Consider the following 22,813-nt stretch of genomic DNA (forward strand, 5'->3'; position numbering starts at 1 on the left):
AGACTACTTAGTGAAAATCAAGACTCTGTATTTTTACACAGCAACATAGCAGATTATTAACAGTGAAAAAAAAAAAAAAAGAAATGTTGCCTCCTATAGGAGTTCTTATGTTAACCCAATCCAGATTTATTTATTGGAGAACCAAGGTTGGGTTCAGTTCAGTTCAGTCGCTCAGTTGTGTCTGACTCTGCGACCCCATGGACTGTAGCACGCCAGGCCTCCCTGTCCATCACCGACTCCCGGAGTTTACTCAAACTCACGTCCATTGAGTCAGTGATGCCATCCAACCATCTCATCCTCTGTCGTCCCTCTCTCCTCTCGCCTTCAGTCTTTCCCAGCATCAGGGTCTTTTCAAATGAGTCAGTTCTTCACGTCAGGTGGCTGGAGTATTGGAGTTTCAGCTTCAACATCAGTCCTTCCAATGAACATTCAGGACTGATTTCCTTTAGGATGGACTCATTGGATTTCCTTGAAGTCCAAGGGACTCTCAAGAGTCTTCTCAACACCACAGTTTAAAAGCGTCAATTCTTCTGCACTCAGCTTTCTTTACAGTCCAACTTGCACATCCATACATGACTACTGGAAAAACCATAGCCTTGACTAGACAGACCTTTATTGGTAAAGTAATGTCTCTGCTTTTTAATATGCTGTCTAGGTTGGTCATAACTTTCCTTCCAAGGAGTAAGCGTCTTTTAATTTCATGGCTGCAGTCACCATCTACAGTGATTTTGGAGCCCCCAAAAATAAAGTCAGCCACTGTTTCCACTGTTTGCCCATGTATTTGCCATGAAGTGATGGGACCAGATGCCATAATCTTAGTTTTCTGAATGTTGAGCTTTAAGCCAACTTTTTCACTCTTCTCTTTCACTTTCATCAAGAGGCTCTTTAGTTCTTCTTCACTTTCTGCCATAAGGGTGGTGTCATCTGCATATATGAGGTTATTGATATTTCTCCTGGCAGTCTTGATTCCAGCTTGTGCTTCCTCCAGCCTAGCGTTTCTCATGATGTACTCTGCATATAAGTTAAATAAGCAGGGTGACAATATACAGCCTTGACGTACTTTTTTTTCCTATTTGGAACCAGACTGTTGTTCCATGTCCAGTTCTAACTGTTGCTTCCTGACCTGCATAGAGGTTTCTCAAGAGGCAGATCAGGTGGTCTGGTATTCCCATCTCTTTCAGAATTTTCCACAGTTGATTGTGATCCACACAGTCAAAGGCTTTGGCATAGTCAATAAAGCAGAAATAGATGTTTTTCTGGAGCTCTCTTGCTTTTTTGATGATCCATCGCATGTTGGCAATTTGATCTCTGGTTCCTCTGCCTTTTCTAAAACCAGCTTGAACATCTGGAAGTTCACAGTTCACATACTGTTGAAGCCTGGCTTGGAGAATATTATTTTTGAGCATTACTTTGCTAGCATGAGATGAGTGCAATTGTCCAGTAGTTTGAGCATCCTTTGGCATTGCCTTTCTTAGGGATTGGAATGAAAACTGACCTTTTTCAGTCCTGTGGCCACTGCTGAGTTTTCCAAATTTGCTGCTATGGCTCAGGTCCTCTAGCAACTCTTTTTTTTTTTTTTTTTAAGATTTTTTTTTTAATGTGGACCATTTTTTAAGTCTTTATTGAGTATGTTACAATACTGCTTCTGTTTAATGTGTTGGTTTTTTGGCCATAATGCATGTGGGTTCTTAGCTCCCCAACCGGGGATGGAACCTGCACCCACTGCCTTGGAAGGTAAAGTCTTAAACACTGGACCATCAAGGAAGTCTCCTCTCTGTTGTTCAGTCACTAAGTTGTGTCTGACTCTTTACGAACCCATGGACTGCAGCATATCAAGCTTCCCAGTCTTTCACTATCTCCTGATGAACTGAGCATAGGGAGCTTGGTAATCTGATCCAATCATCCCATCCTCTGTTGCCCCCTTCTCTTCTGCCCTCAATCTTTCCCAGCATCAGGGTCTTTTTCAATGAGTACACTCTTGCCAGTCCCCCTCTGGCAGCTCTTTATTCTCTGAATGCAATGATCAGTTCATTCAGGTGGCATTCATAGTAGTCCCTTTACAGCTAAGGAAGAAGCACCCGTTCTCCAGATGTAGGCATAGACATCTCCCTCTTCTGAAATAATGTGATCATAGCAATGCTGTATTTTCTGAATATTGAAAATTTCTCATGCCTCAGTTTCCTTCTAGTAAAATAGGATTAAAATAGTATCAAGGTTGTCATCAGGAACTTAGATTGATGCCATCATTCTGAAGGAGATCAGCCCTGGGATTTCTTTGGAAGGAATGATGCTAAAGCTGAAACTCCAGTACTTTGGCCACCTCATGTGAAGAGTTGACTCATTGGAAAAGACTCTGATGCTGGGAGGGATTGAGGGCAGGAGGAGAAGGGGATGACAGAGGATGAGACGGCTGGATGGCATCACTGACCTGATGGACGTGAGTCTCAGTGAACTCTGGGAGTTGGTGATGGACAGGGAGGCCTGGCGTGCTGTGATTCATGGGGTCGCAAACAGTGAGACACGACTGAGCGACTGAACTAACTAACTATACATATATGTGTTCTATCAATGTTTGTTTTTATCAACACTTGTTGAGTCTTGGCTGCAACACCACGCACACTTATGACCTCCTTACTAAACCTAACAATAAATCTGTTCTAAATCTTACCTCAAAAAAAGTCGGCTTCTAATCTGTTGTTGGCCTCCTCTGACTTTGGCACTTGGAACCACGTTTTCTCTTGGCCCTTCTTACATAATTCTGGAGTGATTTTCAGTTATGATTCACTGCCTCATCTGCGTTTTCTTTCAGTGCCGTGGTCTGCCCCTGTGCCTGAGCAGTGCAGAGTGCATCTGGGTGTGCTATGCAAAGGGACCTATCTTCTCTACTGCCACTGGGTTGGCTGAATTAATTTTTTGACCAACTCACTATTTCACGTCCAGCCCTTTTGAAAATCTTTCTGTTTAGTGAAAAAGCAAGCAAAATTGCAGCCGAATCATTCCCCGTTCTCCCCTTCATGTATAAATACTATTTTTTAAATATTATATGATCCATTCCACACTTGACTCATTTGTGTTCAATAATACTAACACTGCTTCTCAGAGGTGACACGGTGAGCATCTTGAAGTATATGAATTAAGGAACCTGCCTCTACTACATATCAGACATTGTGCTGAGTGTTTGATACTGTATTGCTTAATTCTCATAACAAAACCTATCAAGTAGGTTCTATTTACCCCATCATCCAATCACCACCACTCAGAGATGAGACTTGCCCAAGGCCAGAGTAGAATAGAACTGGGCATAGGGAGCTTGGTAATCTGATCAAACTTTATTGTGTTGCTCTGTTTGACACTCAGGCCCTAATATATAAATGTCCCTTTGGGGAAGGAAATCTCACTGCTTTCAGAGATCAAACCTGCATCCCCTGCATTGTGAGGCAGAGGCTTAACCACTGGATCACCAGGAAAGTCCCGGCTTTACATTCTTAACTGCAAAATTTCTAAACATTTAGAAGTCATTGATTAAAAGAAACAATTTTGAGTATTGTGTATGTTTTGTTTTTTGTTGATGTTTGCATTTTTTAATGGTATTTTTACATTTGTTCTCTCTGTTGTCCACTGCTGTATATCCCCAGCGTATGTAACAGTGCCTGGCAAGTTGTAGACATCCAATTTGAACTAGTTTATTGTTATATGATAAATAGAAACATTTTGTATGTTATAATAGCACTTCATTTTGGGGACATAAGTAACACGTTTTCTTCTGAGGGGCCTTCCAGAATTTCCCATACATAAATAACACCTTCTTCCCTAAACCTGATCTATGCTCACTTGTGTCCGATTCTTGGAGACCTCCATGGACTGTAGTCCCTCAAGACTCCTCTGTCCTTGGAAGTTTCCAGGCAAGAATACTGGAGTGGGTTGCCATTTCCTTCTCCAAAACCTGATCTATATGTGTTTGTAATTTTCTGCTCTGAATTCTACTTATGGATACAACTCTGTTCTCCATGGCTTCTAAAGAGCAGGACTGTTCAGTTCATCTTATATCCCTCTGTTTATTAAACAAGTAAATGAATATGTTCTCAGTATACCTAAGAGATACCAAGGAAAAAATATTTGCTCTTTTTAGTCCTTGATCATTTGTTTTTGTTTTTGTTTTTTTCCCAGCCATGCGTATCACCAGTCTTGAGAGAATGTGTTTCAATTCACTTAAAGTAATGATTTATTTTTAAAACACCTTGGTAATTAAGTTCACTACTCTTCCTGAAGAACAAAACCTGAACTACTTGGTAACTGCTTTTGTCTTTATTTGTAATCTTTTAGAAAACAAACCCATGAGCTTTTCATTGGGACAATCGTTATAAATTCTTGATAACATCTGGTTGCTTAATTCGAAAAATGTGTAGCTGTGAAGATTAATGATAGACCTTAACTGGATTTAAATTCAGACATATATAGGATCCGTATTAATCTCAGTCAACCCTTTCAAACAGATGCCATATTTTGGGGAAAAGGAAATTGAAATGTACCAAGGAGCGGTAAGTTACATGCCACATAAATTACTGCAGTGTTTGGGGCTTTTATGATGTATGGGCAATTGAAGTTGGCCATATATTTGCATTTTCTTATATAAATTATTTATTGGGCAGCTTAAATAGGTGACATTGTTTGATTTTTTTAATGATGTGCTGCTCTTTAGAGTACAGCTCAGAAAAAGCATAGGACTATTAATATTGGAACGTTATATACAATGTTAGTTTAATGGAATGTAGGACTTACAGCTTTAGGCATCTTCCTCCTTCCACATACGTCACAAAACTCTAAAGAGTAAAAAATTCAGTAACTGGTAAAAAATATAAATTGGGCAATGGGAACCATTCTTTCCAAATCACTGAAACCGTGGCTATGACTGGAACATAAAAAGCAAATCTTTTTTTATTTCACTTATTAATGTGACACCCTCATCCCTATTCAGGCCCAGCTCCGTAGCCATTTCAGTTGTGACATAAAAATAGAATCTGTAATCCTAATTCATATATTTCATTCTCTGGCTCATCACTTCCCCAGGCCTGCCCATCTCTACATCTTTTTCCTTCCCTCTTTCCTTTGCAGCAGAAGCACAAGAGCGTTCATTAATCCTGACCCCTGGAAAACAAACAAAAGGGAGCCCACACAAATTCATCAGTTGAAGTGGAAGGCAATTTACCCAGAGCAAGAGCCCACCCCATTGTTGCCAGATGAATGGTGCTGGTAGCTGGAGCCGAAGGAGGCTGCCACGCGAAAGACCTTTGATAATGCTGCCTTTATGGGAGCCCAGCACAAGGGAAGCACTGTCAGCAGAGGCTGGGCCCTGCCCTGGCGCCCTGATTAGGAGGGCCCTGGGGCAGCCGCGACGGAGCTGGCTTGGAGTCTGCAGTGACAGCCAAGGCAGGGTGGATGGAAGCGCTGTGTATTCGTGCTGTTTCTTTCCAGTTCTCTGAAAAGCGTTCTCGCATGAGTCCCTTTTAGACCATTCATCTTTTGAAGAGTTCTTTTTAAAGAAATGCCCTAGAATTTTAAAAAATATTTTTATTTTTAACTGCTGATGGCAACAGAATGTTGTAAAATTGGTATTAGTGCCAGGTCCTATGTTTATATTTGCAGCAATAATAAAGCAGTCCTGGATGCTGGCTGTGTATTACTATGCATGCCTATTTCACAGATGAGGAAACAGAGGCTCATAGAGGTGAAGTAATTGAATCTATTGAGTGTTGGAGCTAGAAATGATGTCAGGTCTCAGTGACTTTCAGGGGTTTTCAGGCAAGGGCAGAATCAGGTAGAGGCTACCTGATTGTGGCTGCCCTACAATTTTCATCATGCATGCTCCATCGCTTCAGTTGTGTCTGGCTCTTTGCGACCCTATAGACCATAGCCCACCAGGCTGCTCTGTCCAAGGGATTCTCCAGGCAAGAATACTGGAGTGGGTTGCCATGCCCTCCTCCAGGGATAATTCTCATCAGTAGCTGAAAAATACCATGAGCCCAGAGATGAGAAACCAGTTGGAAAAATAGTGATACACAGAGGTCAAGTATAACTAGTTAAGTGGCTTTGAGGCCTTACTGGGCAGTGACTTGCCCACTCCTTTCCCTCCACTGCTCACAGCTTTCACTCCACTCTATTTCCATTTTTTATTTTTACTTTTGGCTGTGCCATGTGGTATGTGAGGTCTTAGTTCCCTGACCAGGCATTGAAACTGTGTCCCCGACAGTGAATGCATAGCGTCTTAACCACTGGACTGGCAGGGAATTCCCTTGTTCTCTTTTCTTTTCCTCTATTTCCAGAGAGGTATTAAATGTAATCGTGAATGAGCATCCTGCAGTCCCATCCGTGCATCCCCTTGACTGTAAAGTGAAGGCAGGGATGACATATTTTTGTCCCTTTATAGAATTATCCAGCTCAACAGTCCCAGGAATGAGTTTTAGACCTCACTAGGCAGTTTCCCTCCTGGGGCCCCTATTCACACATAGGGAGCCGTGGGCACTGGATACACCGGTGCTTAACTTGGGTGCAGACATCAAAGCAGTCACCCCTCCTTGTCGCTCAGCTCTGATCCGCCAGAGCTTGCGATGAGTGGCCATTTCTGGGGCAGGCCCCTTATGATATAGTAAGTTGTTGTATAATAAAACTCAAAGTTGGAATGCAGTACATTCTACTTTACCCCTCTGTGTTTCACTAACCTTTTCTAATTACTTTCCCGTGCATTATCTCAATTACCTTGTGTGGATAGCATGGACCTTGTTATCCCCACTGTAGAGATGGGGACCAGAGAAGGGAAGGACAGAGTCTAAATGTCTTCTCACTCTTCTGTTACATAGTCTTAAATTTAAGGGGTGTTCTTTCTCCAGCTTTCCACCATATGAAGTGTTTTTCTTTTTAGTGACTTTGGTGGGAGTGGTAGAAGTGCCAAGACACTGAAGAAAGCAGGGCTGAAGTTGTCCTGACACGGTGAATTTACTGGTGGATTTATATTATGCATAGCTCAGATATCCCATGAGAGTCAAGTACAAACCCACTCTCTTGGTGTGCTAGGAATTTTTGCTTTTCCATGTTGAGATGGAACAAACTGGTCAAACCTGTTTATCCCTCTAAAGAACCACACCTCCTGCCTTCTAAGGAAAATAAGTTTTTTTCCTTATATTCTAATAGTCTCAGTTTCCTCTAGGGTCCCAAGATCTCCAACTTGCCTCTTAGGGAAAAAAAAAATAATGTAGAAATTCTGATTTAGTACAGGTGAGATCCAGGTTTTTAGTAGGCCTCTCCTAAGACCTGTTGCCCACATGCCTTTCAGAGACCTTTAGAAATGGAATGTGGCCTGCAGAGGCGTGCTGCGGGTAGAAGGGTGTGGTGTCGGAGTACCTGAAGACTGTGGGCTGTGTCTGAAGGCTGAATCACTCATAGGCCTACAGAAAAGTCCTTCCAAATTCCTTCCGTCTTCATTGTGTTGGGTGTACCTCCTCAGGACCTTGGCAACTTTATGATTCTTGTATTACGCAGCCTTTAAGCCTATACAATGGCATGTTCATTTCCAAAGCCGAGAGAAGAAATGTGTTGCTTTTATCTGACCATGGTTTTGTTTTGCTTTTCTAGGCACAGTATGAAAACCCACCACATATCTATGCTCTTGCAGATAATATGTACAGAAATATGATAATTGACAGAGAGAACCAGTGTGTCATCATCAGGTATGGAAAAGAACATTTTTGGGTCCAGGGAACACAAGATCATGCTGTACATAGGATGCTGTCAACGAGCGATGCTTTTGCAATAGTTGCTCATTTCAGAGTCTGGTTAATGTATCTGAGTAACAAGCAGCCTGTTAGCTTTGCCTTGGTGTATTTTATAACTTCAAATGATAAAGCTTCGAGCTTCCACGAGGTTGCTTTTTGTACCCATGTCACTTGAAGCATTAAGGCTTTAGGGCACATGGTTCTAGCTCAGTCTTTCTCTGATTGTCATCAGGCCCGGAAATAAAAATCTCAAGACACTTCCCCTCCCATTTTGGATTGTATTGTGGTTTTACTCTGAATTGGAGATCCTTTATGTTACAAGTATAGTAAGCATGTGTCACTGTTTTGTCGGCTGGAGTCCTTTTTTCTAGGTCCTTTTTCCTTAATATTTCAAGTTTGAACTTTTTGGGGGTTTTTTGTTGTTGTTGTTATTTGCTTTTAATTTTCTGAAGGCATTACTGGTCAAAGCCAGCATTCAGCATCCACAGCTATATTTTGCAGTCCTTTTAACCTGACCCAGCTCTGAGTCTTTGCTGGCTTGAAGTGCTTTTACAATTTTGTTTACTGTTACAAACATTTTCAAACATACAGGAAACACAAGCAATCCGTATTTCCATCACTTAGAACTTGGCAGTTATTAACATTTTGTTCATCTTTTTAGTGCTTTAATTTTTTAATTCTTAATTTTTTTTAATGAAAATTAAAGGAAAAAATCCTATTTTTAATTTACAAGCATACATAAAATTACGAAAAGTATTATAATAAGCCCTGTGTATCTGTCATCTACTTTATACATTTATTAATATATGGCCAACCCTGTTTTCGGAGAAGGCAATGGCACCCCACTCCAGTACTCTTGCCTGGAAAATCCCATGGACGAAGGAGCCTGGTGGGCTGCAGTCCACGGGGTTGCTAAGAGTCGGACACGACTGAGCGACTTCACTTTCACTTTTCACTTTCATGCATTGGAGGAGGAAATGGCAACCCACTCCGGAATTCTTGCCTGGAGAATCCCAGGGACGGGGGAGCCTGGTGGACTGCCGTCTATGGGGTTGCACAGAGTCAGACACGACTGAAGTGACTTAGCAGCAACCCTGTTTTACCTAGTCCTCCCACTCTGCCCCCACTTGATTCAATCCTAGGTAGAAAGTAATTTAATTTGTCAGTAATTCAGGGTATACCTCTAAAAGACCATTCTTATCACAACTGAAAAAAAATGAGTAATTCATTCAGTATGATCTAATATTATCAGTATTCCAATTCCACGATTGTCTTATAAATTCTTTTTTTTTTTTTTTACAGTTGATTTATTTTTATTTGGGTTTCAAAGGGTCATGTTTCATACTTAGCTGTGTGTCTCTCAGGTCTTATAATTGTTAATACTTCTCTCTTATTCTTTTTATTTTCTTGGTGTTTATTTGTTAAAGAAAAAGGTTTGTCCTGTAGAATTTTCTGCAGTCTGATGACAGCTAGTTGCATCCCATGACTTTGCAGTATCCCCTATATTTCCTGTAAATTGACAGGCTTTGAAAGCTTGATTAGGTTCAATTTCAATTTTTTAGCAAAAATGCTCCATCATTGATGCCTTGCACTTAATGCCTGTTTGGCTAACTTTTTGTGATGTTCAGATTTCCAGTGAGTCCATCTATTATAAATTCTCATTTCACAATCATTTAATTAATGGTTGGAAAATAAGTTTCTAATTGTATTCCTTCTATATTAATTTATTAATTGGAGTTCTCATTTGTTTATCATAAAATACAATCTAGATGGGAAAATTAGATAAAAAGCTTGACTTGTTATTTTCATTTACTAATTTTTGAGACAATAAGTTGATGCCCTAGCAGACTCCCAAAGTATAATGTTTGTGTTTTAAGTATCATTCTATACTGGTGGGTTTTAAATACCTTACCTGTTTAACTACATTGCAGTTTTTCTTTTAGGTTCAAATAGTCCTACCTTTGGCTTATGAGAGTCCTTTGTATTGGCTCCTTTGTCCCTTTGATGTGACTCCAGTAGTCTTTGATAGTTTTCTTGTATAAGATGTTCCAGGCTTATCTTGTACATTTTCTGCCAAGCCTTAGGTTCAGCCATTTCCATCAGAAAGCCCGGGCTCATTTTAATGGGAAACGGTATTTAGAGACCGTCAGTCTACTGATGAAGAGTGCTCACTGCTGTGTGTTAATGGTGCTGCTTGTTCTTCTCAGAGGACAAAAACAAGGAATATGAACTTTTTAAGAAAAAACATGAACCATCAATTCACACTGATAATGTCCAGTTCATTTGTAAGATTATAGAGTTTTTATTTATTTGGATTTTATATTTGGATGCCATTTCTCTTATTCTGAAAACCTTGGTTCCTGATGACACTGTTAGAATTATTTGCACTATACTATGTCTGTGCATAAAATTATAAATAAATAAGTATATACTTATACTCAAATAAGTGTATATTTATAAAAGATATATTGCGTAGTAAATAATGGGGTAAAGCAAATAAATAATTCTATTAATGCTCCAAGATAACAATACCAACATTATTTGTAGCAATACTATTTCACTTTAAAATTTCTTTGTTCTTTTTTGTCCTTAGGATGTACAGTCAAAATGTTGGATTTTAAAAGTCACTTAACATAATACTTTTCTGTGTCATTAACATGCCAATTTGACCTACAGTTAGGTTCATGTGTTTCATTTTAGAAGTTTAAATTTTTCATTTTGTTTTAAAATTGTTTCAACGATTTACATGGCTCCAAAGTCAAAACTATAAAACAGGAATACTGAGGCATTTTAAGATATAGACGTCATGATATTTTATCTCCAAATATTTCTATATGCATCTCAAAATGTTTTCTAACTTAGCCCCAATACCATGATCACAACTAAATAATAAATAAGCAGTCCACATTTAAATTTCTCTAATTGTTGCAAACATGTCCTTTCTTGCCAGTTTATGCAAATCAAGGAACACTGGCTGCATTTGGTAATGAGTCACTTTTTTAATCTTACCAGAGTTCCTTTCTCCCAATTTTTTTTCCCCCCAATGACTTGGTCAAGAGAACAACCCAGTTTTCCTATAGACACCTTTTAGATTGGTCCAGTTGCATCCTCATGGTCTCATTTCTCTAATTCCTTCAATTTTCTGTAAATTGAAAGTTAGATCTAAATTCTTAATTAGCTTCCGGCTAAGCCTTCTGGAAGGACACTTGTGTGTTGATGAGTCTGGTTGCTGAATTGGAAATGCTTCTGTTTGTTCCCAAGTGGAAGTCACTGGCCAGTAGAGAGGTGGGACATGTTTTCTTGACTCAAATTAAATGCGAGAGGATTAGGCTGAGTTTTCTAACATATTCCCTTGCCCTTTCTCCTTTCTCCTGGGCCCCTAGTAAGATGAGAAGAAGGGGAATGGTCTTGTTGCATGAGTTTCATCAGTTCGGAGCTGCTTCCGTTTTTCCTAGTTCACCTTTCTCCCTCTCTCGGATCTCCTTAGTCGGTCCTACAGGAGACACTTGCTCTGAGGCAGGACATGTGGCCACTTCTAGGAGCCTTCTTTTCAGTGTTCAAGCGGCAAAGACTTGAAGGCCCTGCTCCAGGGAATTCGACTGCAGTCTCTGTGCTGGCAGAGATACAGGAGATGGCAGGACAGGGAGCTGCTTTGACCTCTGATGTTAACTGCCCAAGTCAAGCCAGACTTCACATGTGAAAGGCACAATTCTCCATGAGACACCAGCTGCAAGTTGCGAGGTTCCCACCACCTCCTTGGTTTCATTACTGCAACAACTCACAAAAGTCATGAGAGCCCTGGACTTATGGTTACAGTTTTATTAGAGCAAAAGGATACAAAGCAGAAGCAGGAAAAAGTAGAGACACAAGGCAAGGTCTAGGAGGGGTCCAGATGTGCGGCTTCTAGGCTTCCTCCCCCCATGGAGCCATGGACAGTGTTATGTCCTTCCAGTTATGGCGTGGGAACTGACAATACTATTGCCAACTAGAAAGTTCACCTGGGCCTTTGGTGTCCAGAGGTTTTATTTGGGCTCAGTCATATGCTGCCTGCATGACTGACCTGTAGCCTCCACCCGTCCTGAAGATTTGAGCTAATATGTGTAGTCTCCATGTCCTCCAGGAGTCACAACTTAGATGCAGCTTTCCAAAGCTCTTTTCATAAACCTTTGTCCAGTTCCCAAATCTCCCAGGCAAATAGAGACTCTCCTGTCAGGAAGGATGTTTCAGGGCCCTAGAGAACTACCTCCTAGTATTACCTCCCAAAAGCCTGACCTCTCTCTGTGTTAATTCTATATTACCCAAGAGCTGTGCTTTGTCTGCTTTGAGAAAGGAGCTTTGCTATCTCTGGCATGCCATGGTTCACTCTCACCCGCTCTGTGATCCTGGGCAGCAAAGTTAACAGTTGTCTGGTCCTCTCTTCCTTGTGAATGAACTGATTGACTTCTGAAGTCTCTGAGGTTTGGGGGTTTTGGAACTCTTTCTTCCAAATAATGCTCAGGGAACTGGAAGGCAGAGGAATGCTGTTCTGGGTAGAGAAGCCCAAGTTTGCAGCCATGAGATGGCAGAGCTGGGTGTGGGTTCGACCAGGGCTGAGTTCAGTGCTGCCTGCCTGAATGCATTTGTGAACAGAAAACAAAACCAGCCTTCCTGGAGGCTGGAAAAGAAGTCTGCTCCTTATGCAAAGGCCTTCTGCCATATCTGGAGAGACTAGGAATTTTTAGTATCATTTAATTAGAAAATTAAAAATTAATGATGATCTAATCTGTCTGGTGTTCCTTTTAGACTTTGACCTTCCGATTTCCCTGCTATATGACCTTATCCACATGATGAAATGAATACCCTTTATTTTTTACTTATCTATTTTAAATTTTAAAATAAATTATTCATTTATTTAAAAATCTGACTTATTAAACATTTTATTAAATAATGTATATATATAAATATTTTTTGTTAAATGCATTTCACTTTAGAGAGAAATATTTGGGATTTCCATGACAATACATATTTTATGCATTTTTAAATCTTGCTATAGAAGAAAATGAAGATCAGATACATTTATAGTAAAGAAGTATTTGCAAAGAAAATTATATTCAAGTAACAAGAAAAATTTTATGTTTTTTTAATTAATTATTTTAATTGGAGGCTAATTACTTTACAATATTGTAGTAGTTTTTGCTGTACATTGACATGAATCAGCCATGGGTGTACATGTGTTCCCCATCCTGAACCCCTGTCCCACCTCCCTCCCCTACGATTTTTTTTAAGTTGAAGTGTGATTGACCCACAGCACTATGTTAGATCCAGATGCACAGCATAGTGATTCAGTATTTCTGTACATTACAAAGTGATAGCCATGAAATGCATACTCTTAGATGGGATGATGCTGTACTTAGAACCAGTATTATCAGTTCCTCCCAATCTTATGTTTTCTAAAGAGGTGAATGCAGTGATAGGATGGACTGGCAGCTGACTGTTTCTGGATAGAAGTCAGTGTAACAGATTGAATTTTATTTATTAAAAAAAATGTTTGGCTGCACCGGGTCTTCATTGCTGTGCATGGGCTCGTCTCTGGCGGGGGTTCTTCTCTAGTCGCAGTGCACAGGCTTCTCATTGTGGTGACTTCTCTTGAGCCCAGCTCTAGGCACGTGGGCTGCAGCAGTTATGGCACATGGACTCAGCAGTTGCAGCGTGGAGGCTCTAGAGCACAGGCTCAGTAGTTGTGGCGCACAGGCTTAGTTGTTCCAAGACATGAAGAATCTTCCCAGACCATGGAGAGAACCCATGTCCCCTGCATTAGCAATGGAATTCTTAACCCCTGAACCACCAGAAAAGTCCCAGCAAATTGAATTTTAAGAGAAAGAAATCAAGAAAGAAGACAGGCTGTTTTGTCAAGCAGAGACCTCCATCTAAGCCTTGGCTTTGAGTTTGTTTTTTTTTTTAAGGTGAAGTATAGTTGATGTACAGTAATATATATATATTATATATATATCGGAGAAGGCAATGGCACCCCACTCCAGTACTCTTGACTGGAAAATCCCATGGATGGAAGAGCCTGGTAGGCTGCAGTCCATGGGGTTGCTAAGAGTCAGACACGACTGAGCAACTTTACTTTCACTTTTCACTTTCATGCATTGGAGAAGGAAATGGCAACCCACTCCAGTGTTCTTGCCTGGAGAATCCCAGGGACAGGGGAGCCTGGTGGGCTGCTGTCTATGGGGTCACACAGAGTCGGACACGACTAAAGTGACTTAGCAGTAGCATATATAGGTATATTATATAGTGATTTACAATATTTAAAGGTTATGCAGTTACTATAAAATATTGGCTATATTCCTGTATTGTACAGTATATCCTTGTAGCTTACTTTATACATACCAGTTGGTACCCCTTGATTCTCCTACCCTATCTTTCCCCTCCCCACTTCCCATTGATCTACTAGTTTGTTCCGTTTGTGAGTCTGTTTCTTTTTGTTACATTTAGTTTTTTGTATTTATTAGGTTCCACATGTAAGTGAGATCGTACAGTATTTGTCTTTCTCTATGTGACTTATTTCACTTAGCATGATGCTCTCCAAGTCTATCCATGTTGTTGCAAAGACAAAATTTCATTCTTTTTGTGTAGCCGAGTGGTATTGCATTGTGTATGTGTACCACATCTTTATCCGTTCATCTGTTGACCTGTTGACGGACACTTAGGTTGTTTCCGTGTCTTGGCAGTTTTAAATAATGCTCAGTAAACACTGGAATACAATGCATATTTTTATCTTTTTCTAATTGATATATGTGTGTTAGTTGCTCAGTCGTGTCCCACTATTAGTGACCCCCATGGACTGTTGGCCCACCAAGCATCTATCTCCATCCATGGGATTCTCCAGGCAAGAGTACTGGAGTGGGTTGCCATTCCCTTCTCTCTCTCTCTCTATATATATATATATGGTTTCCCTGGTAGCTCAGCTGGTAAAGAATCTGCCTGTGATGCAGGAGACACTCCTGGGTTGGGAAGATCCACTGGAGAAGAGATAGTCTACCCACTCCAGTATTCTTGGGCTTCCCTCGTGGCTCAGCTAGTAAAGAATCAGCCTCCAATGTGGGAGACCTGGGTTCGATCCCTGGATTAGGAAGATACCCTGGAGAAGGGAATGGCTACCCACTCCAGTATTCTGGCCTAGAGAATTCCATGGACTGTATAGTCCATGAGGTCACAAAGAGTCAGACATGACTGAGTGACTTTCACTTCAATTCACTTCATATATATACACACACACACATATATACATACATACGTATACATACACACACAGGAATGGAATTATGGAATTGCTGGGTTATACTAAAGCTGAAACTCCAGTACTTTGGCCACCTCATGCGAAGAGTTGACTCATTGGAAAAGACTCTGATGCTGGGCGGGATTGGGGGCAGGAGGAGAAGGGGACGACAGAGGATGAGATGGCTGGATGGCATCACTGACTCGATGGACGTGAGTCTGAGTGAACTCTGGGAGTTGGTGATGGACAGGGTGGCCTGGCGTGCTGCGACTCATGGGGTTGCAAAGAGTCAGACATGACTGAGCGACTGATGTGATCTGATCTGATTTTTAGCTTTTTGAAAAATCTCCATACTGTTTTCCACAGTGGTTGCACCAACCTACATATCCACCAGCAGGGTACGAGGGTTCCCTTTTCTCCACATCCTTGCCAACACTTGTTATTTGTGTTCTTTTTGGTGATGGCCATTCTGACAGGTGTGAGGTGAAATCTCACTGTGTTTTTGATTTGCATTTCCCTGATGATTAGTGATGTGGAGCATCTTTTCATGTTCCTGTTGGCCATCTGCATTTCCTCTTTGGAAAAGCATCTATTCAGTTCTTCTTCCCATTTTTTAAATCAGGTTGTCTGTTTTTCTGATATTGAGTTCTATGAGCTGTTTCTGTCTCTCGCCCAGAGTACTCTCCCCGTCTGGAGTTATTTTCCTACCCAAGGCTGTTCTCATCTACTTCAACCTAGTGATTTCTTCATCCTTTGAATTTCAGTAGCAGTTCATATACCCCTAATTTTTGCCACCTATTTAATATGTTTTTTAATTAAAGTATAGTTGGTTTACAATGTTGTGTCCATTTCTGCTCTACAGCAAGGTGATATTAAAAAATATATCCTTTTAAAAATGTTATTTTCCATTATGGTTTATCACAGGATATTGAATATAGTTCCCTGTGCTGTAGAGTAGGACCTTATTGTTTATCCATCCTATTTATACCAGTTTGCATTTATTAACCCTAAACCTCCGATCTTTCCCGCCCCCACCTCCCTTCCCTCTTGGCAACCACATCTGTTCTCTGTGTCTGTGAGTCTGTTTCTGTTTCGTAGCTATGTTCATTTGTGTCATATTTCAGAGTCCACATATAAGTGATATCATATAGTATTCTCTTTCTGACTTCACTTAGTATGGTAATCTCTAGATCCATCCATGTTGCTTCAAATCACATTATTTCATCCTTTTTTACGGCTGAGTAATATGGCATTGTGTGTGTGTGTGTGTTCACATACACACTTGCCACATCTTCTTTATCAATTCTGTTGATGAATACTTGTTTCCATAGTGCTGCTAAGAACATAGGGGTTCACATTTCTTTTAGAATTATCGTTTTCTCTGGATATCTATCCAGGAGTAGGATTGCTGGATCATATGGCAACTCTATTTTTAGTTTTTTAGGTTACCTCCATACTCTTCTCTGTAGTTGCTATACCAATTTATATTCCCACCACCAGTATAGGAAGGTTCCTTTTTCTGCACACCCTCTCCAGCATTTGTTATTTGTAGCCTTTTTAAATGATGGCCATTCTGATCAGTGTGAAAGGGATACCTCATTGTAGTTTTGGTTTGCATTTCCCTAATAATTAGCAACGATGAGCATCTTTTCACATGTCTGTTGACCATCTGTATGTCTTCTTTGGAGACATGTTTGTTTAGGTCTTCTGCCCATTTTTCATTTGGGTTGTTTGGTTTTTTTAACATTGAGCTGCATGAGCTGTTTGTATATTTTGAAGATTAATCCCTTTTTGATCACATCGTTTGCAAATATTTTTTCCCCAGTCTTTTTGTTTTATTTATGGTTTCCTTTGCTGTGCAAAAGCTTGTAAGTCTGATTAGGTCACATTTTTTTTTTTTTTTGCTTTTATTTCTATTGCCTTGAGAGACTGACCTAGGAACACATAGGTACAATTTATGTCAGAGAATGTCTTGCCTATGTTCTCTACTAGGAGTTTTATACCACCTAGTTAATATTATTATCACTTTTTAAAATTTGCATGCACTCATTTTCAGTAGATTTTCAATCCTTGCTGACTAGAAATTTATGTTTCTCTGTTGCACATAATACATGTTTATCATTTTGAAGCTTGAAATTAGCTCTAAGTGCTGTTTGCATTTAGAAAAGGGAGAGATTGATTTGGACTGAAATAAATAGCAAAAGTGTCACAGAGGTGTTGGGACTTGGGTTGAGTCTTCCATATAGGATGGGTGGAACGAAGACAACATTGATGGCTTGATAAATTCTGAAACCCAAACCATGTAATGGGGAGAACATGAGGAGGACATCAGTGTGGTGGTTAAAGAAAATCTACATTGACGAATAGTCCTTGTAAATTACTTGAGGGCCAGAACTGGGTCTCCCCCTTCTGTTTCTGTATGACAGCCATATGGCATTTGTGCAGTAACACAAGATTGGTTGATTTGGGGAGATACGGTTGATTGGGTGACATGTACCTCCTTGAATGACAGGCTGGGTAATCTACGGACAGGCTTTCGGGCCTCAGGGATGTCTTGCAGGCCTCTGAACAGAGACATGCTACCCCAGGAGGCTGGTTCACAAAGATGAGTCTGTGGGTAGAAAAGAGATGGACTCTTGAGCAAATATGGAGGTCTAGATGTAAGATGATGAGGACCTGACCTGAGTTGGAAAGGCAAAGAGGAAATTGATGTGTGACCTTCCATAACCCTGTGAAGGAATAAAGGAGTAGAAAGTGAATGTGGACCCCAGGCAGTGCCAACAGAAAGCTACAAATAGCTCCCTTAGTATCAACCCTTGTCAATGATGAGCACCTGAAGACATAGGCAGACACCTGTGAACCCAGTAAATGAGCAACCTAAATCTTCTTAGCCCAGTAGTCTTCTGTGCTCTGGAATCCAGAATTTGGATTTGTGTTTTAGAGTCATGCCTGTGGTAGCTTTGGACCTACTGGAGACATCTATGTAAATATATTTAATAAAATAATATGAGATGAGAAGGGAAAGTGACAGGTTTTTCTCTTATTCTCTACTATCTCTGTATCATCAGACTAGACCTTGGCACTGTAGCCAGAGGCATTTCTGCAGCCTTTGCCAACTGACTTCTGTAAAGACTTACGGGATCTTGGAGAATATTTATGTGGCAGCTTTACTGCTGCCATCAAAAGTGAATTCCTATCACTTTTGGCCTGCATCGGCTGCCCTGGTGCATTAAAAATATATATGATGTTGATCTAAGAGCATCACATTTGGTGTAGTTTCTTTTTTTTTTTTTTTGCCACATGGTGAGGCTTGCAGGATCTGACTTCTGTGACTGGGGTTCAAACCCAGGCCTGTGTCAGTGAAAGCATCCTAACCCCTGGATCACCAGGAAATTCCCCAGTTTCTAATATTTTTGCTTGAGATACTCTTAAGCAGCTGTTTTTATTCTGTCCTTAATGTATTCAACACCAGTTTGCAAAGTCTTGTTAGATTGTATCCTGACCATGTGACAAAGAACTATTTTTTAAAGAACAAATAAAGACATGAGAGATGTTTTGAAGGCACATCAATAAGATTTAGTGGCTGAATTTGAGAATTTTCGTAGAGGAAAAAGAGACAGTTCAGAAATCTTAGATTCAATAGTGACAATGTCTGCTTCAAGAAACATTTTGAGTTTGCAATCCCTGAGATTTGCAGGAGTAAAGATTAAAGACTTAAACACTTTAGAAAATTAGATCACTTCTAATATTTGAGTTATGTCTTATCTCTGCTGTCTGCCTCAGCCCTGTCAAGTGTCTCATGGATTCTCAAGCTGTCTTCCTGTCTTTGATGTATTTCAGGAGCCTTTTATTGTTAGCATTGGAACTCTTTCCAATTTCTTGTTTATCCCAGCACCAGCATCCTTAGAAACTCCCTGTCCCTCTGGCCTGGCTTTGGGAGGCCCAGTCATCTCACACCCTGACTATAGGATCTGTGTGAGGACTGCCCTCTGTCTGCAGTCTTGAAGAACTGTGGCTCAAGTTTACCCTTTTATCCCAGATTCCCTGAAAATCTTACTTACCACCCTGAATTGAAGCGTGTTATTCAGGAAGCCCAGCTCATTAGCTAGTTTATATATTATCTATAACCATAACAGTAACCCCCTTTCAAGTACTTGCTTTGTATCTTAACATCCTTTACTTGTATCATTTACAACCTGCTGCTGCTGCTAAGTCGCTTCAGTCGTGTCCGACTCTGTGCGACCCCATAGATGGCAGCCCACCAGGCTCCCCCGTCCCTGGGATTCTCCAGGCAAGAACACTGGAGTGGGTTGCCATTTCCTTCTCCAGTGCATGAAAGTGAAAAGTGAAAATGAAGTCGCTCAGTCGTGTCCAACTCCTAGTGACCCCATGGACTGCAGCCTACCAGGCCCCTCCGTCCATGGGATTTTCCAGGCAAGAGTACTGGAGTGGGGTGCCATTGCCTTCTCTGATTTACAACCTAGGAAACTAGATATTTGGGCTTCCGCTGGTGGCTCAGCGGTAAAGAATCCCCCTGCCAGTGCAGGAGACGTGGGTTTGATCCCTGGGTCGGGAAGATCCCCTGTAGAAGGAAATGGCAACCCACTCCAGTGTTCTTGCATGAGAAATCCCATGGACAGGGACCTGGTGGGCTACAGTCCATGGGATTGCATAGAGTCGGACATGAGCGACTAAACAACAAACTAGGTATTATTACCCCCTTTATTGCAGATCAGGTAACTGAGTCTGAGAGGTAACGAAACATGTTAAGCATCTCAGATTTGAAATGTGACGAAGCCATGTACCAAGCCAGGGCTGCTTGGCTCCACTGTTATACTCTGTCCACTTGGCTGCTTTGAGCCAGAAGATGTCAGCTTGTCTGGTTAGTCATCTGTTACCACCCATGGTAATGGGGTACAGTGAGAAGATCTCTGGTGTTGAGTCACAGGGCAAACTCGTTATTCTGTTCTGTAGAAAGTATGTGACTTCTGCAAGCCTCAGTCACTTCATCTGCAAAATGGGGATTAATGTTCAGTTGCTAAGCTGTGTCTGACTCTTTATGACCCTGTGGCCTGTAGTATGTCAGGCTTCCCTGTCCTCCACTGAGGAATACAGGGGAAGTTGTTGAATAAGAAACACACATAAAAATTTTTTTTTAACTGTTAAGGAGTGATGTATTGAAATATCTATTTTAATAAATAATTAACTCCTTTTACTGTAGTAACAGTAAAAGGGATTGTAGAGCTAACAAGTAGCTGAGCTGGGGTTCAAACTTGATGTTCAGACTAAACACTGGGTTCTTCCTAGTGCATCAGGCCTGGGCCACAATGAGCATTGCCCTGGGGCCATTTTCTTGGCAGACTCTAGGTGATAATTTTGTCTGCTTGACAATACTAATTGATTTGGAAGAAGTCAGTCTTATTTATCCTCATGATGTTAATGAATCTTTATCATTTGTTCAGTCATTTCTGCTTGATTTTGTATTTTATGCATTCAGCCATTGCATGTACTTGAGGCTTATATTTTTCAGTGTCACTACAGGCTCTGACAGATCATCACCCCTTTCTCTCCAGCCCTGGAAACCTTCAGATAGGCAAACTAAAACTGCAAAATTTTAGTTTGCTTTCTAATCTTCCTTGGAACTTGTGTTATTTCTCATCTTCCGGATTCTTTTAGTCACTAATATGTCTATCCTTTATAACTCTAGAATTAAAAAAAAAATTTTAACTATCGCTGTGTTTTTTACCCTTGGATTATACCTTCTGAAATAGGAGTCAAGCTTAATAATAATTATATGTATATGTATACACACACACACACACATAAAATCAGGTCTAGGAAAGTAGGACCCAGTGGGGATTTTCGTAACTTCATTGTCTTATCAGCCATTCATTCTAGACAGGAACGGCACCCTCTAATGCTTGCCTACTCACACATCTTCCCTCTGTCCCTCCCCTACCTGGCTAACTGTAACCTGTCTCATTGAGATGTAAGTAGTGTGACTTGACTTAGCTTATGAATTTCTTTAGGAATCTTTTCCTAATTCAAGCTCAGCAATCCCTAAAACTGTACCCCTATCTCCATGGTGTTACCACAGCATCAGTGCATTTGACCTCCCCTGGTGCAGTAGGCTCCTCTCATTCCAGGAGACCCATCTCATTCCAGCCCCAGCCAGCCCTTAGCGTGAGGAGGCATTTAGTGCTTGTTGGGTAAACAAATGCACATATGATTTCTATTTAAAATTTTTATCCTTTATAAAGTGCAAATACATGTGAAGTTGGCAGAGCAACATTTCAGTTACATTAACTTGAACAGTTATAAGGGAACAAAAGCTAGTGTGGTAAGAGCCAGAAGAAATTTTTTGAGACTAGCAAGTAGGGAGATAGAAGGAATGGGTGACTACTTATTCTATGAGATGTCTCCCCTCAAAATAAGGCCTGAGATATTTTTAAATTTGCTAGAATCAGTTGAAGTGAATTGAAAACACCATTCATTATTAAGTGAAGAATAACTTTCAGACTAAGAATAGCAATATAGTCTCTGAATCCAATTATTAGTATATCATTAATAGTCCTCCCTCACCCTGAACATTCTTTCCATTTCTTTGATACTTTAGCAAATGTTTCCATTTGTATATTGGATGCACACAGAAACATTACATTATTTCCTCTTTGAATTGATGTTTCCTGTGAAGTCTGTCTTGACTTTGTTTTACATTTGTTTAGCGGATTCCCAACCAGCAATATAAGAACTAGGGGGTTTGTTAGAAATTATTTCTAGGCCCTGTCCTTGGAGACTAGGATTCAGCAGGTCTTAAGACAGACCAGACATGGGCACTTCTTTAAGAACTTTGAGGATTGTGGTAGGCTGCTGGACTTAGGGACCACTGGGGCATTTTTCTAATTTTAAGGCACACACACTTCTAGAGTATTTTTTGGTCCACTTTGGAAGTCCAGTGAAGGCAATTAAGAGAGGTTGCTTATAATCATAAGCAGAGCAAATTGCTCTCCTTGTTGTGAGATGCAAAGCAGATAATTTCAGGTATGCTATATAATCCGATACCTTCACATTCTTTTAATGTGGGTTTTTAGTCCAGGGAAAGAAAGTTTTTTCTCTCAAAGGGACAACATAATTACCGTTTTATATATATATATTGTAAGCTTCAAGTAATTATGTAACATTCCATTCTTATACCATATTCTGAGCAAAGTACTGGCCTCTGATCAATAAAATTTCTTTTTATGGGTCTGTAAATTGAAACCAAGAAATGAAAATTCCGATCAGTGTTCAGCCAGACTAATTATTTTAAATCTTCTGAAAACTATCACAGTTACTGAGAATGTAGATGTTCTATTATTGTGCCTGGCCTACTTATTATATGAAATGAGTCACTTTCATTATTCTTCTTTTTTTTCCCCTTTCAACAAAAGACACAAAATATTTTATGTCTAATCACAGTATTAGCCAGAGAAAGAGTAGGGGCATCACTGTATGAAGGTGTACAGTAATTTTCATAGGATTGTTTTTTTCTTTTCTCTTTCACATACACACAGCTTTCTCTAAGGAATTCTAAATATGAAAGGTGTTTACTTGTGACATAGTGAATAGTGAAGTCACTCAGTCGTGTCCGACTCTGTGCGACCCCATGGACTGTAGCCTACCAGGCTCCTCTGTCCATGGGATTTCCCAGGCAAGAGTACTGGAGTGGTTTGCCATTTCCTTGTGACATAGAAATAATCTAAAGAAATTAATCCTGTTGATTATCATTGTGATGTGTAATCTC

General features: G+C 40.4%; 1 protein-coding gene across 1 annotated transcript in view; it reads left to right on the plus strand.

The window, feature by feature from the left end:
* MYO1E (myosin IE) overlaps positions 1 to 22,813 on the plus strand; it is a 220,568-nt gene that overhangs the window by 106,899 nt on the left and 90,856 nt on the right. The window contains exons 3-4 of the mRNA XM_061431138.1: positions 4,449 to 4,538; positions 7,627 to 7,721. Coding sequence (XP_061287122.1) covers positions 4,449 to 4,538; positions 7,627 to 7,721 — 185 coding nt within the window. The remainder of the gene's footprint in view (positions 1 to 4,448; positions 4,539 to 7,626; positions 7,722 to 22,813) is intronic.

This window comes from Bos javanicus, chromosome 10 (genome assembly GCF_032452875.1).
Source record: "Bos javanicus breed banteng chromosome 10, ARS-OSU_banteng_1.0, whole genome shotgun sequence".
NCBI classification, from domain to species: Eukaryota; Metazoa; Chordata; class Mammalia; order Artiodactyla; family Bovidae; genus Bos; species Bos javanicus.